At 42.5% G+C, this 15,281-nt stretch overlaps 1 protein-coding gene across 3 annotated transcripts in view; it reads left to right on the forward strand.

Annotated features, from left to right (window-relative positions):
* LOC147008747 (semaphorin-3G-like) overlaps positions 1-15,281 on the forward strand; it is a 109,545-nt gene that overhangs the window by 20,420 nt on the left and 73,844 nt on the right. For all 3 annotated transcript variants that reach the window (XM_085864051.1, XM_085864049.1, XM_085864050.1), the window contains exons 7-8: positions 495-620; positions 1,635-1,777. In XM_085864051.1, the coding sequence (XP_085720177.1) occupies positions 495-620; positions 1,635-1,777 (269 nt within the window). The remainder of the gene's footprint in view (positions 1-494; positions 621-1,634; positions 1,778-15,281) is intronic.

The raw sequence follows: 15,281 nt of genomic DNA on the forward strand, positions 1-15,281 counted from the left end.
GTTTCATCGAAATTGTGTGTGAAATTTTGGAGTAAAGAGCAAATAACTATTTTAGGTGAAGGTCAAAAAAACCGCTGTAGACTCCCATGATGAGTGCAGATTTTGATGCGGTCAATACACGTTCATTCGGCATCAGAGATGAAGCTTGTGACCAAGCTTCATCAAAATCGTGTGATTGATTCAAACAATAATGACTGAAGTGTTTGATTGACTAACTGATTGACTCACCCACGTTTGAGCACTGCTCCATCACATAAGCTCACCTGACTAAAGTGCAGGTGAGCGAAAAATGAATAAGTTTTGAATTGGAATTGTGCGACCATCATACCGCAACGGTTGCTCCTGTCTTCAAGTATTCGGCAGAAGTGGAATGTGGATGCAAGAAAGATGAACAAACTTCTAATGTTCTGTTTAACCATTGTCGTGAATAATGCCAAGCCGTTAGATAAGTGGTGAAAGTAGGATGACTGAACAAGATCTCTGCTTCATTTCAGGACAGCAGCTGTTCACCGGGCTCTTCGCCGACTTCTTCGGGGAGGATTCAGCAATCTTGCGCTCCAGCTGTGGTGAACACCAGCAGACGATGAGAACAGAGCATGCAGACCAGCACCTGCTGCATGGTCTGTACTATTTGTTGCCCTTCATTCTTCTTGCTCCAGACTTTCTCTCGAGCAATTTTTACACTTCCTTCATTTACTTATTTTTCTCCTATCCTCCCTTTACTCCCTGTCTCCTTTACTGACTTTCTCCTTCATTTATTTACTCCCTTTCTTCATTTATTCTGTCTACCTTTTACCGCCTCCTTTCTGGTCTTGCACGCTCTGCTTTTTCCATGCTTTGTCCCCCCCCCACCACCCCCAGGTTTCTGCAGGGCACACACGGTTCACAATCAACCCCCTTCAAGTGAAACTCCCTAAATCCAGGAACAATGCTCACCTCCACTCATTTGTTCCTCTTTTTTTCCCCGCCTGTGGAACCAACTCCCACATTCACGTCAATCTCATTCTTCCTTCCAGGTCTTCAAGACAGCTGTTCACCAACATCTCAGATAATCTCCAATCCAAAACCATAATCTTTTCTATCCTCGTTCACCCCAAGCCCTGATCCATCCAAATTTCCAGTTTTCTCTCCTGAGTTTCCTTCTGTATCCATCTTATCCTCTCCTGCCCCTCATTCCCCCCCCCCCACACCCATTGTTTGTCCAAGTCTGCCTCTATCTTGGCCTTCAACTCTGCTGTTAGTGTCCCCCCCCCCTCTCTCAACTGTTCTTTTTGTCCAGTTGTGTCCTAATTCGTTCAGTGTACTCGTACTCCCTCTCCACGAGCCTCAACTATGTATAAAAACAAACAAACAAAAATAAAAGTCCCTGTGCAACAAATGTCTGAGTCCACAACAGAGACTTATGGGGTGTAAACCCCAACTAACATTCACTCCTCGAGCTGAAGCTACCAAGTCTTGGCAAATTGATAAAGACATTTTAAAAGAAATACAAGTGTAAAATTGTGTTAATGGATTTATAATTGTCTAAGTATTGGGACATACACGTCACAGGTAAATGAATAAGGACAGAGATTTCAGGAAATCACAACCTGTGTTGCCTCCATGTCCCTTCCACTCCTTCTTTTCTTTCTCAGAGCCACGGTTCGTGTACTCGCGCCTCATTCCAGAGACGGACGATCCTGATGATGACAAGGTATACTTCTTCTTCAGCGAGACAACCACTGGCTCTGATGGCAGGAGCAAGGCGCGGAGGGCACGCGTCGCACGTGTTTGCGTGGTGCGTACATCAATAAAATGTAGAGGGTGAGAGGACGGCCTATAGAAATAGCCAATGGTGTGTGTGTGTGTGTGTGTGTGTGTGTGTGTGTGTGTGTGTGTGTGTGTGTGTGTGTGTGTGTGTGTGTGTGTGTGTGTGTGTGTGTGTGCGTGTGTGCACGCGCATAGTTGGTTGTTATCTCCATATGCGCATTTCAGAAGGTGGAACAGCCCTCTCACGTCTCGCAGTATCCACCTCCGTGTGTGTGTGATATTTGGGTGTAAAATGTGTGTAGACACATGTGCAATATGTCACGTATAATATGTGTATATAATATGTATTATGTCATGTATAACATGTGAATATGTCTATGTCATGTATAACATGTGCAACATGTCATGTATAATGTGTGTATGTAATATGCATAATTCATGTATAACATGCTTATATAATATGTATATGTCAGGTACAACAGATGTGCTCATAACATGCAATACGTCACATATAACATGTGTGTAACATGTGCAACATCTCACGTATAGTGTGTGTATATAACGTGCAATATCTCACATATAAGTGTGTGTGTGTGTGTGTGTGTGTGTGTGTGTGTGTGTGTGTGTGTGTGTGTGTGTGTGATATTTGGGTGTTAAATATGTGTCGACACATGTGCAATATGTCACGTATAATATGTGTATATGTATGTCATGTATAACATGTATAAATAATATGTATTATGTCATGTATAACATGTGAATATAATATGTATTATGTCATGTATAACATGTATATAATATGTATATGTCATGTATAACATGTATATAATATGTATTATGTCATGTATAACATGTGAATATAATATCTATTATGTCATGTATAACATGTATATAGTATGTACATGTCATGTATAACATGTATATATAATATGTATTATGTCATGTATAACATGTGCAATATGTCATGTATAACATGTATATATAATATGTATATGTCATGTATAACATGTATATATAATATGTATTATGTCATGTATAACATGTATATATAATATGTATTATGTCATGTATAACGTGTGTATGTAATATGTATAACATGTATAACATGTATAACATGTGCTACATGTCACATATAACGTGTATATGTAATAATTACATGTCATGTATAACGTGTGTATATAATATGTATAACGTATGTATAACATGTGCTACATGTCACATATAACGTGTGTGTATAACATGTGCAATATGTCATATATAATGTGTGTATATAATATGTACATGTCATGTATAACATGTGCAATATGTCATATAATGTGTGTATATTAAATGTATAACATGTGCTACATGTCATATATAACGTGTATATGTAATATGTACATGTCATGTATAACATGTGCAATATGTCATATATAATGTGTGTATATAATATGTATAACGTATGTATAACATGTGCTACATGTCATATATATATAACGTATATATGTAATATGTGCATGTTATGTATAACGTGTGTGTATAGCATATGCAATATGTCATACATAATGTGTGTATATAATATGTACATGTCATGTATAGCATGTGCAATATGTCATGTATAACGTGTGTATATAATATGTATAACATATGTATAACATGTGCAATATGTCATATATAACGTGTATATGTAATATGTACATTTCATGTATAATGTGTGTGTATAACATGTGCAATATGTCATATATATATATATATATATATATATATATATATATATATATATATATATATATATATATATATATATATAATGTGTCATCTATAACATGTGTATATGTCAATGTCATGTATAACATGTGCAACATGTCATGTATAATGTGTGTGTAATATGTATATGTCATGTATAACGTGTTTATATAATATGTATATGTCAGCTACAACAGATGTGTTTATAACGTGTAATACGTCACATATTACATGTGTGTAACATGTGCAACATCTCACGTATAGTGTGTCTATATAACATGTGCAATATGTCACGTATAAGTGTGTGTGTGTGTGTGTGTGTGTGTGTGTGTGTGTGTGTGTGTGTGTGTGTGTGTGTGTGTGTGTGTGTGTGTGTGTGTGTGTGTGTGTGTGTGTGTGTGTGTGTGTGTGTGTGTGTGATCTCGTGTGAATACAATCCACCAACCGACTTCAAATCACACAAACTGTCTGCACCTTAATATAATAAACCATAGCTGGGCTTGGTCCATGAGCAATTTTTCAGATAGTAACGATTAACTACACAGTTATCCTGAAACCATAGAAAGTGAGGCTGTGAGTGTCGGTTCCGCACAACGTCACTTCACTCGACTATCTTGCAACAGACCGCACACGGGCTACACTCAGGTTTTGGGTCACTCCTGCACTGGCTTCTTGATTATGGGGTCTAAACACGACTCAACATTGACTCTTCCAGCTCCATTCTCTGGCTTGTCGGCCTACCAGGGTACCGTCGAGGTCACAGTGCACCGGGACAACTCACACGGCTAATGTCCAAAGGAAAGGGCGCTTCATTTTGCGTGAAAGGATATGTGACTACAGTTTGCCAGAAACAGAATCCTCTCCTACTCGGTGTCACTTTAAACCGTGGTGGCCCCGATAGCCTCACAGTTGATGGAGGGACAGGAGAAATATGTAAAATGCGTCCAAACACAACCACCTCCCCTTTTCTTGGACACCGTAAAATATAGACATCAGTCACAGTTGGTGCGCAGCACGGGAATAAGGTGAGCTTGTGAATGAGCTCGGTTTTATGGTTTTAAAATGGAGCACAATCCCTTTTCCAGGGGCTCCAGGTGGGATTTTGCTTTTCCTGAGTTATTCTTTCGTCGCTCACGTAAACCGAGATTCTCAACGCCGCTGCACCACCTCCTTCGGCCGAGATTTATTTTCACTGAGGTTTTGCGGAATATAATGTTTTCATTCCCCCCGAAAAAAAGATCTCTAAAAGCAAAGAAACCCCATTAGGTTGACAAAATACCTCTGCAATTCAGAGCTTGTTTCACAAAAACCTCATTCTTGGGATTCCATCTGATTGATGACATCACAGCCACACCACTACCGCAGCTGCTGGTCCACAGCTTGAGGCCTGTTTGGAAACTGCGGTTTATTTTGGAATAACATCTCGACATCACGTGTGCTTCTCTTTTCTTTCTAGTCTGACCAAGGCTCGTGGAGAAGAGACACATACGTCACAGGAACACAAAGGATATTGTTCTTCGTCGCCAATCCTTCCCTTTGAGATCTTCGGCAGATATTGAGATGAGGATGGAGTTTGATGATGAGCGAGCGCAGCTCCACAAGCTGGAGAATGGTGCAGGTGAAGCACTACCTTGAGGTCCACGTTAACTGCTCAACACGAGAGCGCACAAATTCAAAGCAGACGCAGTCCCTAATGCTCTTTGATACTGCACACACAGAGAGGTTCCTGACATGACTGACTGAGAATGTCCTGTCCAGGAAGCCCATCTAATTGGTGTCAATCTTCCGATAAAATCATTTGAAGAAGTGTTGTTACATCATGAATCTGGTGGAACCTCCCTCGCACACCTCTGAGCAATCGTTTTGCGGATGAAAATCGATCTTTTACATCATTACAATTTTTATGCCTGGTGTTGGCTTCATGGTTTGGGTGGTGGGCTTGGGATCCGAGCATCCTGAGTTCAAATCCCACTCACCTGTTGAATTAATACCAGGTGGGGTTGACTTTGCCTGTCATCCTTCCGAGGTCAGCAAAATGAGTACCAGCATGCTGGGTATCCTGCATCGGAGTGGCGACCCATCCAAGATTGTGCCCAATCGCCAAGGAGACTGCTTAGGCAGATCCACCGCTCTTCATGGAGTATGGTCCCAATGGATGGATTGCAATGATCAGCTCCTGAAAAACATCATACGAGACTACATTATGATATTGGACGATGTGACGAAGAGCATGAGAATCAAACCGATCAACGACATGAATTTCACATCGTTTCCTCCACACTGCTTGGTTTGTAAGGTTTGGCCGTGAAATGCAAAGACCTTCCAGTTTGGTCACCGAACCGTCGTATGAGGTACGATGCCTGATGCTGTAAAGGATGCAAGGGGATGATCTTCCAGTTGGAGCAATGTCACCATTGAGCTTTCGAGTCTGGTTTTGATCCTTTGCGCCGCTTCACCTGACGAGAAACTTTTGTTCTGATGTACTGCCAAACGGGGGGTGCTGCATCACGGAGCATGCCACCTTTGGTTGGGGATGTAAAACCAGCTGTCCTGTCTTAACTTGAGATACAAACGATAAAGATCCTCCAATAACCTTGCAAAGGAGAACCCGTCAAAGAAGCCGCTCTGCTTGCGGCTGGCTTTATAAATTGCACGACCCGCCGCAGCTGGACTGCGAAGACATAGATACGCCACAGGCATGATGGGCCAAATGACCCTTACCTTTGCCACGATTGTTTTGAGACCTTGTGATCTTTCGCATTAGTACCAGTATAACTGCCATGTTCGATCTCCAAAGTATTTGCTTTACGCCGGTTCAACCTACTCCGTCGTGAGGATTCTGCAATTGACCCATCCTTCCACCCCCATCTGGGCTGTTGTGTTCGGCATCGTGTATTATGACCCTTGGCAAGTTTTGTAAACCGGATTTAGGTTTCAACATGCAAAGGATGTCCATGTAGCACACATTTTTCTGCACATGTGATAATAATAACAGCGTAATTCGAATAAGCGATTTTCGTTTGGAAAGCCATCACTCACGAGGTCACCGAGCTAATGTATCAGCTCAGAGCCTACAAAGGGGTCCGCTGGAGTTGCAGCAAAGTCGAGCGTACATCAGATCGTGAGGTTTGAAATAACAGTCCATGTCGGGAGTTGTCGTTTGATCCGCAGCCTCATTTACTCGAAGTTGGTTCTACTTGAGAGGTTCGCAGGACGTACTGGCAGTGAGTTCTCTCCTGCTGCGGTTAAGGGTGGAGCTGGCTTTGCGTCTGAAATTCCTGGACTCTGAGGCCAGAGCAGTAACTGTTGTTTGTGCATTTCTGTCTCGCTATTGCCCTTCCAAGACTGGTTGTTGACGCAAGCCTTTATGAAAGCTTTTTCGCTGTCGACACATGATTTGAGCTACGTTGATTTGGTCCATCTTTGTATTGATGTACGTCTGTGAAAATGCCGTCATTGCGTTGGGGCTGGTCGGAGTTGTGGGTTCTAAAGACCCCTGAGGTTTCGCCTTGGCCAAAACAAAAGCAGAGGGTAATCCTACACACCGGTTCAATGGTGGAGTCAACACAATGTTCCCCTCCCAAAGAGCACAGCCCCTAACAATGAGCAGCTGAGAGGGCTTTAAACAAAGCTTGACTAAATAAATAAACAACAAAACAGCCACTGCCACGTTTTGCTCACAATCCCGCGACCACAAACCATACTGTTCGCTGTTCCGAGTTCGGTTTGTGCGGGTTCCACTGCTGGCTGGACAGGACAAACAAGACCATGGCAGGCAGGGTCTTCCAAAGCACCTGGAGGTTCCTGGATTTGTCAAGCGCTGCAATTCGATCAGAATGGGAGGCATTCCAAACTGGATGATTGGAGAATTTTTAAATAACCACCATGGTAACTATTTGTGGCAGCATCTTTACCCTTGTTAAAGCACTTCCTGAAAGCATTTTCTCAACCAAACTCTGTGACTGTGGAAACCTCTCTTTTTTTTTTCAGTTGAAAGAATTACAACAGCTGGTAAATCGCAAACCACACGATTTGATGAAAAACAATTGCTATTGTTAGGGTGTACAGAACACGAGGCAAACACTGAAACTCTGTTTTCTAGGTTCAGGGAAGAGGGAGGCGACGTGGGGTGGGGGGGTAAAACAGGCATCAAGTTGACAGGAGGGCAGTGAGGCCAGAGTTGGGAAGCAACAAGCAAGGGAATGAACGAACAGGAAAAGAGGAGGGGGAGGAAACACAGCAACCTGCAAGTATAAGGGTTTTGCGTAAGGTCGGGTTAATGGAGGTGGAAAAGATCGCACGTACGGATTGGAGATGGCACAAGACGGTGTTGCACCTCTTGCATTAAGGCCTCGAGGGAAGGCTATGATTGAACTTTCTCAGGAATGCGTTTCCAAAAATGGGAGAAAAGAGTTGAGGTGTATGGGAGAAGCTTTGATTTTGGGGAGTTTGACCCAAAAGGGGTTCCTGGAAGTATGCGTGCATCACCGCAGGAGCTAGGGAGGATCGGAGGACAGAGAGAGAGAGAGAGAGAGAGAGAGAGAGAGAGAGAGAGAGAGAGAGAGAGAGAGAGAGAGAGAGAGAGAGAGAGAGAGAGAGATAGAGACCGATAGAGACCGATAGAGACCGATAGAGACCGATAGAGACCGATAGAGACCGATAGAGACCGATAGAGACCGATAGAGACCGATAGACCGAGACACCGAGACACCGAGACACAGAGACCGAGACCGGATGTCAGGCAGTTAAAGAACAGAGTTCACCAAGTTTCCTTCAATGTGAGGATGAGAAAGAGCAACGGGGCTTCATCGCATTAGATGTTAGTAATGTTAACAGCTTTATCTTGTACAGAATCCAGGAGACACAGATTTAATGCTGGGGTGTGCCGGTTCATGTGGTCTTTTATGTCGCGATTACATCAGATCTTTCAAGAAGCGACTTGAATGACGGAGGATGCCTCGTCTGCAGCTGGCTTTGAAGGCAAACTTTTCGATATGGTCAGTCGAGGAGAGGTCGGACTGAATCTCTTCCAGTGGCTGCCCATGAAAATTGATAGGTGGGTTCTTTTGACAAACCTTCCAGAGCAACAGGGTGAGACTGAAGGAGTTGCCATGATTGAAGGACGTGTTCTATTTGTCAGAGCAGCATCGAATCAATTCCAGATTGACAGCGAGTGAGGCCGCTACAGTCTGCCGAGCAGAGGGATGGGGGTACTGTGCGACACAATATGGAGTCATCTGCACAATGGAAGAGAGGGTTTTCCAGGGAATCGGAGAGGTTGTTTAATATAGATGAGGGACAAGACTCGGCCCAACACACCTCCTGATGTTTTTCCACGGTGATGGAAATTAAATAATTATATAGATGCCCCAAACCCTTTTGTAAATTTAAAGGTGCTTTTATTACCTCCGCCACCGAGGGTGAAGGAGGTTATGTTTTCACCCCTTTCTGTCCGTCTGTTTGTTTGTCTGTGTGCAGGATATCTCAAAAAGTTGTGGACAAAAATGGACAGTTTGGGTGTGTGACAAGGACGAATTGATTCGATTTTGGCGAAGATCCGAATCCGGATCTGGATACGAGAATTATTTAAATTTTTTATGTGATTCTTCACCATTGAGAGATGGGCCCAAAAACGATATAGTACTGTATAGCATGATATTTCAAAAATGTATCGGGCCCGATATGTTCTCGTGGATCAGGCGTTGCGTGGTGGAGGTATGCGCTCCCCCAAGTGCCCTTCTAGTTAACATTGAAATCGAACTACCCCGAGACAGACCCAATGTCACGACAGCAACAGCTGACAAAAAATATTCCATGAAAATACTGACGAATTTGGAAGCCAAAAAGCAGAAATCTGCCAGATGGCAGAAGTCTGACGCATGCATTCTCCTTATGACCGTCTTCAAGCGAACCTCTCCACTCAACATCAAACATGTCCAAGTTTGGTCTTTGCAGCCCAACGTACGTTGCAAAATCAGTCTAAATGTCTACAAAAGGACTGTACTGTCCTTTTGTTTTGGAGTGGCTTCACAATGGCTGGCAGGTGGCCTTTTGTGAACAAAACCAAGTCCCAAAACAGCTCATCTCAGGGACCAGCTGTCTTGTGCAACTGTGCTGATTAGCTTTCAGGGAGATTGAAACCAAAGTCCATTAAACCTTTTTATTAGAATTGCATTGGAAGAGTAAGGTTGGCCAAGATGCCCCCTTTCTGTATAACCTTGTTAGTCGTGGTTATATATTCAATTTGCGACACGTCCATCAAGCTCAGGCTCTCTGACTGATTGATGGTGGGTGGGTGGGTGTTTGTGTTTGTATCTGGTAAGAGGTAGTGCACTTGCCTTTGAGCTGAAGGCTCTTGAGTTCAATTCCTGATCCGACAAAATGAACTGTCGGATGTTTACTTTCCAGGCAGAATGGTGCCGTCCCTCGGATATACATTAAGCTCGGTGTTCCAACTGTGCTAACATTTAGTTAACACAGTTGGGACACCAGGCTCAAAGCTCTTCCATGAGCCTTGACTTTGTATGCAAAAAAAAGTGGTTGGATGTTAGATATTCAACTGTCTTTTCTGGAAGAGTTGGCGAGTTATCGCCGGAACCCTGAACAAATTCCAAACTCCTGCCACCTTTGGTTTGAATGTTCAGACTGGCTCATCAGTTCGTGTCAGATGGGACAATAACATCTGCAGGACAACCCCATAATAAGGTGGGAATAGTTGGGGCCGCTATAAAAAGGAGTAAAAGTGTTTGTCCAACTGACCACCGACTTCTTCCGCTGCAATTATCATTTCTGTGCAACCTCATCAATGCCTGGTGCTCTTCCCTTCTTCATCCTCTTCAATGCTGTCCACACTTCCTCCTTTGTGATCTCTACCATCTTCACTTTCCCCTCTACATAACTTGGCAGCTCCAGTTGGCCATTGCTTCCTTCCTGGTGCAACAGCTCTTTGAAATATCCTTCCCACACCTTCAATACTGCCCCCCTCTCAGTCATTAGTCTCCCGCCACTATCCTTAATCATCACCTCCACCCCACCCCCCGATTCATGTCCTCACCATCCTCATCCCCGTCACGAGCCAATTTATATATCATCTTCCTCCCACCTTCCTCTTGCAACTTGTTGTACACCTCCCCTTCCATATCATTCCTCACCTTGTCGGCTGTTCTTGCTGCTTTCTTCTTCTGCCCATACAGCTGCAGCAAACGCACATCCAGATGCCTCCTCCTCCCCTTGATATTCTCTATCCTCATCCAAACCTCCTTATTTTCACCAACTTCTTCTTCTTCATAAATTTGATCATACCTCGCCCTCGTCCTTTCCATGTACTCTATGACGGCGTTTCCCCTACAATTCCCCTACCTAATAATCTTCCGACCCCTGCTTTTAACCTCTCTCCTTTTCTCCATCCGAACCACAAACACCACAGGCTTGTGCTGGGTGGTAACATGCTCTCCTTCCACGGCCTTGCAATCCTTAACCATCCGCAACTATTGCTTCATCACCACCACCAAATCGAACGCTGGTCTATGTTGTCCACTCCGATAGGTAATCTTGTGGTTTCCCCGATTTTGAAAGAATGAACCGGCTATGGCCATCCCATTTCTCGCCACCAGCTCCACCAGCTCTTGTCCCTCTCTATTCCTTGTTCCCCACCCAAATTTACCAACACATTCCTCTTCCCAAGGCTCCGTTACTCCTACGTGCATGTTAAAGTCACCCGCAATGCCCAGCATCACCTCCAGCTCAACCATTGCCATCATCCACTCCAGTGTGTCCCTGAATTCCTGCTTCTCCACCACAGTCCTTCCAGTTTTTTTGGTCCAGATACCGACATAACACACACGATTTGCCTCTGCACAACTAACCATGCCCTAACTATCTGTCCCTCCCATCTTTCCACTCTGACTACCTGCTTACTGATCTCTTCCGATACTATTATTCCCACGCCGCTACTACTTCCATCCCCACCCGCATGTAACAACTTGTATCCTCCCACCAATCTCCTCACCCTGTCTCCTTTCCATCTGGTGTCCTGCACACACAGCACTTGCAACCTCTTTCTCTGCATCATCGCAACCACTCTGACTCCTCTCCCACCTCCCCCACCCCGCAGTGATCCCACATTCAAACTACCTCGCTTGACCTTGCTTATATCCCGCTCTCTCTCTGCTTATTTGTTCTGTAATTTAGGGAAATGTACCCTGTTGATTTCCTGCATGTGATCTATGTACAACCTCCATGATGAGCCTTAGGTTACAATAATATCAGCAAAAACAAATTCTGTGCATCGTGGAATCTTTCCCCCAACATTCCGACCTAGGGAACCCTTGTGATTAAAAACATGGCAGCAGATAAAAAATTTTTTACCTGCTTCTGTTTCCCTCAAACAGCTATTTCACACTCCCTCACTTCCTCCCTTCATTCTTCCTCTTTCATTTCCTTCCAGTGAACATTCAAGTCCTGTGCATTGCACGTTTTAGAGGTCCCTCTTCGATGTTGAAAACCAGTCTGACTTATTTCTAAACAGAACATTTGTCACGGTGTGCTGCCTGTGTAGCTTGTTCATGGCACACGGTATAAAATAAACATGGATTTCCATCCGTGGCCAGATGATACGCCGTGGCCTATTCGTAGAGTGATTTGCGTTCACTTGCATTGTACATCTGTTTCATGTATTATTGCAATAAGGATCGTGTGATTTGAAACGTAATACCAAATGAGTGGCCGAGCAGCTGTGCGGAAGGGGAAATGTCCCAATGCAAGCCGAGACGCTCTGCACGAAATCCTCCTTAATGAAGTTGCTTCCGTAGCTGGAGGAAGGTCACGTCACGGTGATTGTCACATACAACTGGTGGTTCGCAGGTCTTTGTCATGTCTGTGATGGAGTCCAATGTAAACTTTTAAGAATTGTAGTCATACCTTGAAGAAATGAACTTCATTGTACCCCTTAAACTTTTCATGCAGGTAATTCCAATGACATCACGAGAGCTTGAAATGTACCGTCAACTGATAAAGCTGACTAATAATAACTTGTACAAACTAAAACGGCCACTCGGTAGAACGTAAACCTTCGCTAGGCTGATTAGTTTACGTTTTGTATCCCACTGATAGGCTGGATCTGGATTCGGACCTCAACTTAAATTGAATCGGCTTGTTCTTGTCACCGAACCAACTCATCCACCGAGTTTCGTCCAAATCCGTCCATAACTTTTTGAGATATTGTGTCATATATCGTTTTAGCCCTATCACTCAACGGTGAAGAATCACTTTATAAATTCTCAGATCTGGATTCAGATTTTCACCAGAATCGAATCACTTCGTCATTGTCACATACCCAAACCTTCCCACTGAATTTCATCCGATTCCGTCCACAACTTTTTGAAATATTCTGTTCACAAATAAACAAACAGACAGACACGGGTTAAAACATAACCTCCATCCACTTTGGTGGTGGAGGTAATAAAATTATTCAGATTATTTTGTTATATATTGCTGTTTGGGTTAATTATACTATAACAAGGTATTGCTGTGAAGTATTGTTTCCATGATATCGACTTATTCTCTGACAAAAATGTACAGCAGTTCTAAAATTTTCAGACATAAATGCTATCCCTCGTCAATGACAAATTCCTTTCTGTATCCGTGTGCATGGCTAGTGACATCATTGATGGCCAAAGATACAAAATGATTGAGCCTTAAAGCAAATGATGAATGTGGTGATTACAATTTTAACTGGAATGTATCTCAAAATGTAGCATCCGCGTCCACCTTTTACACAAACTAAACTTGATGAAAACAACAGCAAAAAATAATAATAATAACAGTAAAAAAAATATTAATTAGTCTTCTCCATATTCTCATAATAAAGGTTTGTTAAAATTTGATGACAAAAGTTCACATGGTAAAATCGTTGTGGCCTGGACAGACACACTGAAGCTCAAATGGTAAAAAAAAAAAAAAAAAATAGACACATGGAAGTGGTTACTAAACCCAGCTGTCTTGCGCTAATAAAATGAATTATGCAACAAACCTTAAGAGATGGCAACAGGTTTTAAGTTTTTTAAATGTTTTTTTTTTCTCATGATTACAAGCATTCTTCATAGACTGATAATAAAATTGATTTAGAACCAATTTTATTTTTTGTATACAAAATCAAGGCTTGTAGAAGAGCTATAACACAGAATGGATCAAGGCACAACAGAACAAAAGCAACAGTATAAAGAGAGGGGGGAAACACCAACACCAGGGTTGATGGACAAAATAGAGGGAGACTTGGACAAATAAGAGTTGTGTAAGTTGTGAGGACCCTTATATATATACTGTACATATATATATATATATATATATATATATATATATATATATATATATATATATATATATATATATATATACAATAAAGAAAAACGCACCCACATCTCTCACCTGTGAATGGAGGGAATAACCAATGAGCTCTCACCTAATCAATTAAACGCAGATGGCTGGGATTATATAAATAAATCGACTCCTCCCTATGCTCTTCTAACCGAAGAAGATGCATAAAGCAACCAAGAAAGGCTACCAAGGTAAGTACAGAACATTTGTCATGGTGTGCTGCCTGTTCTGACTGCCTTCGACATTTGCACATGGTACATGCTTGGGAACCTCATTGGTATGCATTTGTCTGCACTGTTGCTGATGATTCGCCAATAAGCGATGAAGCCGGTCTGCCATTTGAGGGGGTGTGTAGCATTGGGATTCTCGTGTGTACTATTTATGAATCTTTTTACAGCTGTGGAGGAACTCTGGGAATCGTTTGAAACAGCAAAGGGCTTAACCTGGTCGCCTTTCTTGGTTGCTTTATGCAGCTTCTTCGGCAAGAAGAGCATGGAAGGAGTCGATATATATATATATATATATATATATATATATATATATATATATATATATATATATATATATATATATATATATATATATATATTGTTTGGTTCTGGGGCCACAAGAAAAGTTTTTCTAGATTTTTGCATCTATTGGTGAAAGAAGTGTGTGTGTGTGTGTGTGTGTGTGTGTGTGTGTGTGTGTGTGTGTGTGTGTGTGTGTGTGTGTGTGTGTGTGTGTGTGTGTGTGTGTGTGTGTGTGTGTGTGTGTGTTATTATAACTACAGCTACATCAAGGTAATTGTATTAACAAGAAATGGTACGAACCCGACTCCTCTCATCAACTGATATTTTACGTATTTGCAAAACAGTATTTCCGTGAGTCTGATTTGCATTCACAAACAGAACAAGTATGTTTACCATGAGGAAATTGCCACTCTTTTGTCTGAATGCCAAAAATGATGTTTAAAATCATATTTGAATAACAGATTTTGTGCTAGCAACAGCAGGTTAAAAGTGCCCGACAAGCATACCTGAGTCAGCGTAAACACACACAATGTGCATGCACATAAGGCCTCATTTCGCATTCATACATCATTTTGAAAGTCGTTTATTGTTTGAGTAGCTTGTGATTTTGTAAAGATCTGAATAGAGGGAAGAGGCTGCTGCCTGCCTATCTGAAGGATGAGGGATGTCAAGGCAGAGGGTGGAATCATCGGCAAATAGATAAAGAGGATTTTCCGGGGTCAGAGAGATTGTTGATGAATATTAGGAATACAACTTGGCGGAGAACACTTTCCTTGGTCACTCCAGCCTTGACAAGAAGAGGAGATGAAAGGATTCCATTGAGAGTCACATGGCAATCCATCCATCCATCCATTGGGACCACACTCTGTGCAGAGCATTTATGCTGCCTAAGCAGTCTCCTTGGCTATTGGACACAATCCT

The sequence above is a fragment of the Eptatretus burgeri genome, chromosome 18, assembly GCF_056783735.1.
Source record: "Eptatretus burgeri isolate ZD-2024b chromosome 18, Ebu_testis_v1, whole genome shotgun sequence".
Lineage (NCBI taxonomy): Eukaryota > Metazoa > Chordata > Myxini > Myxiniformes > Myxinidae > Eptatretus > Eptatretus burgeri.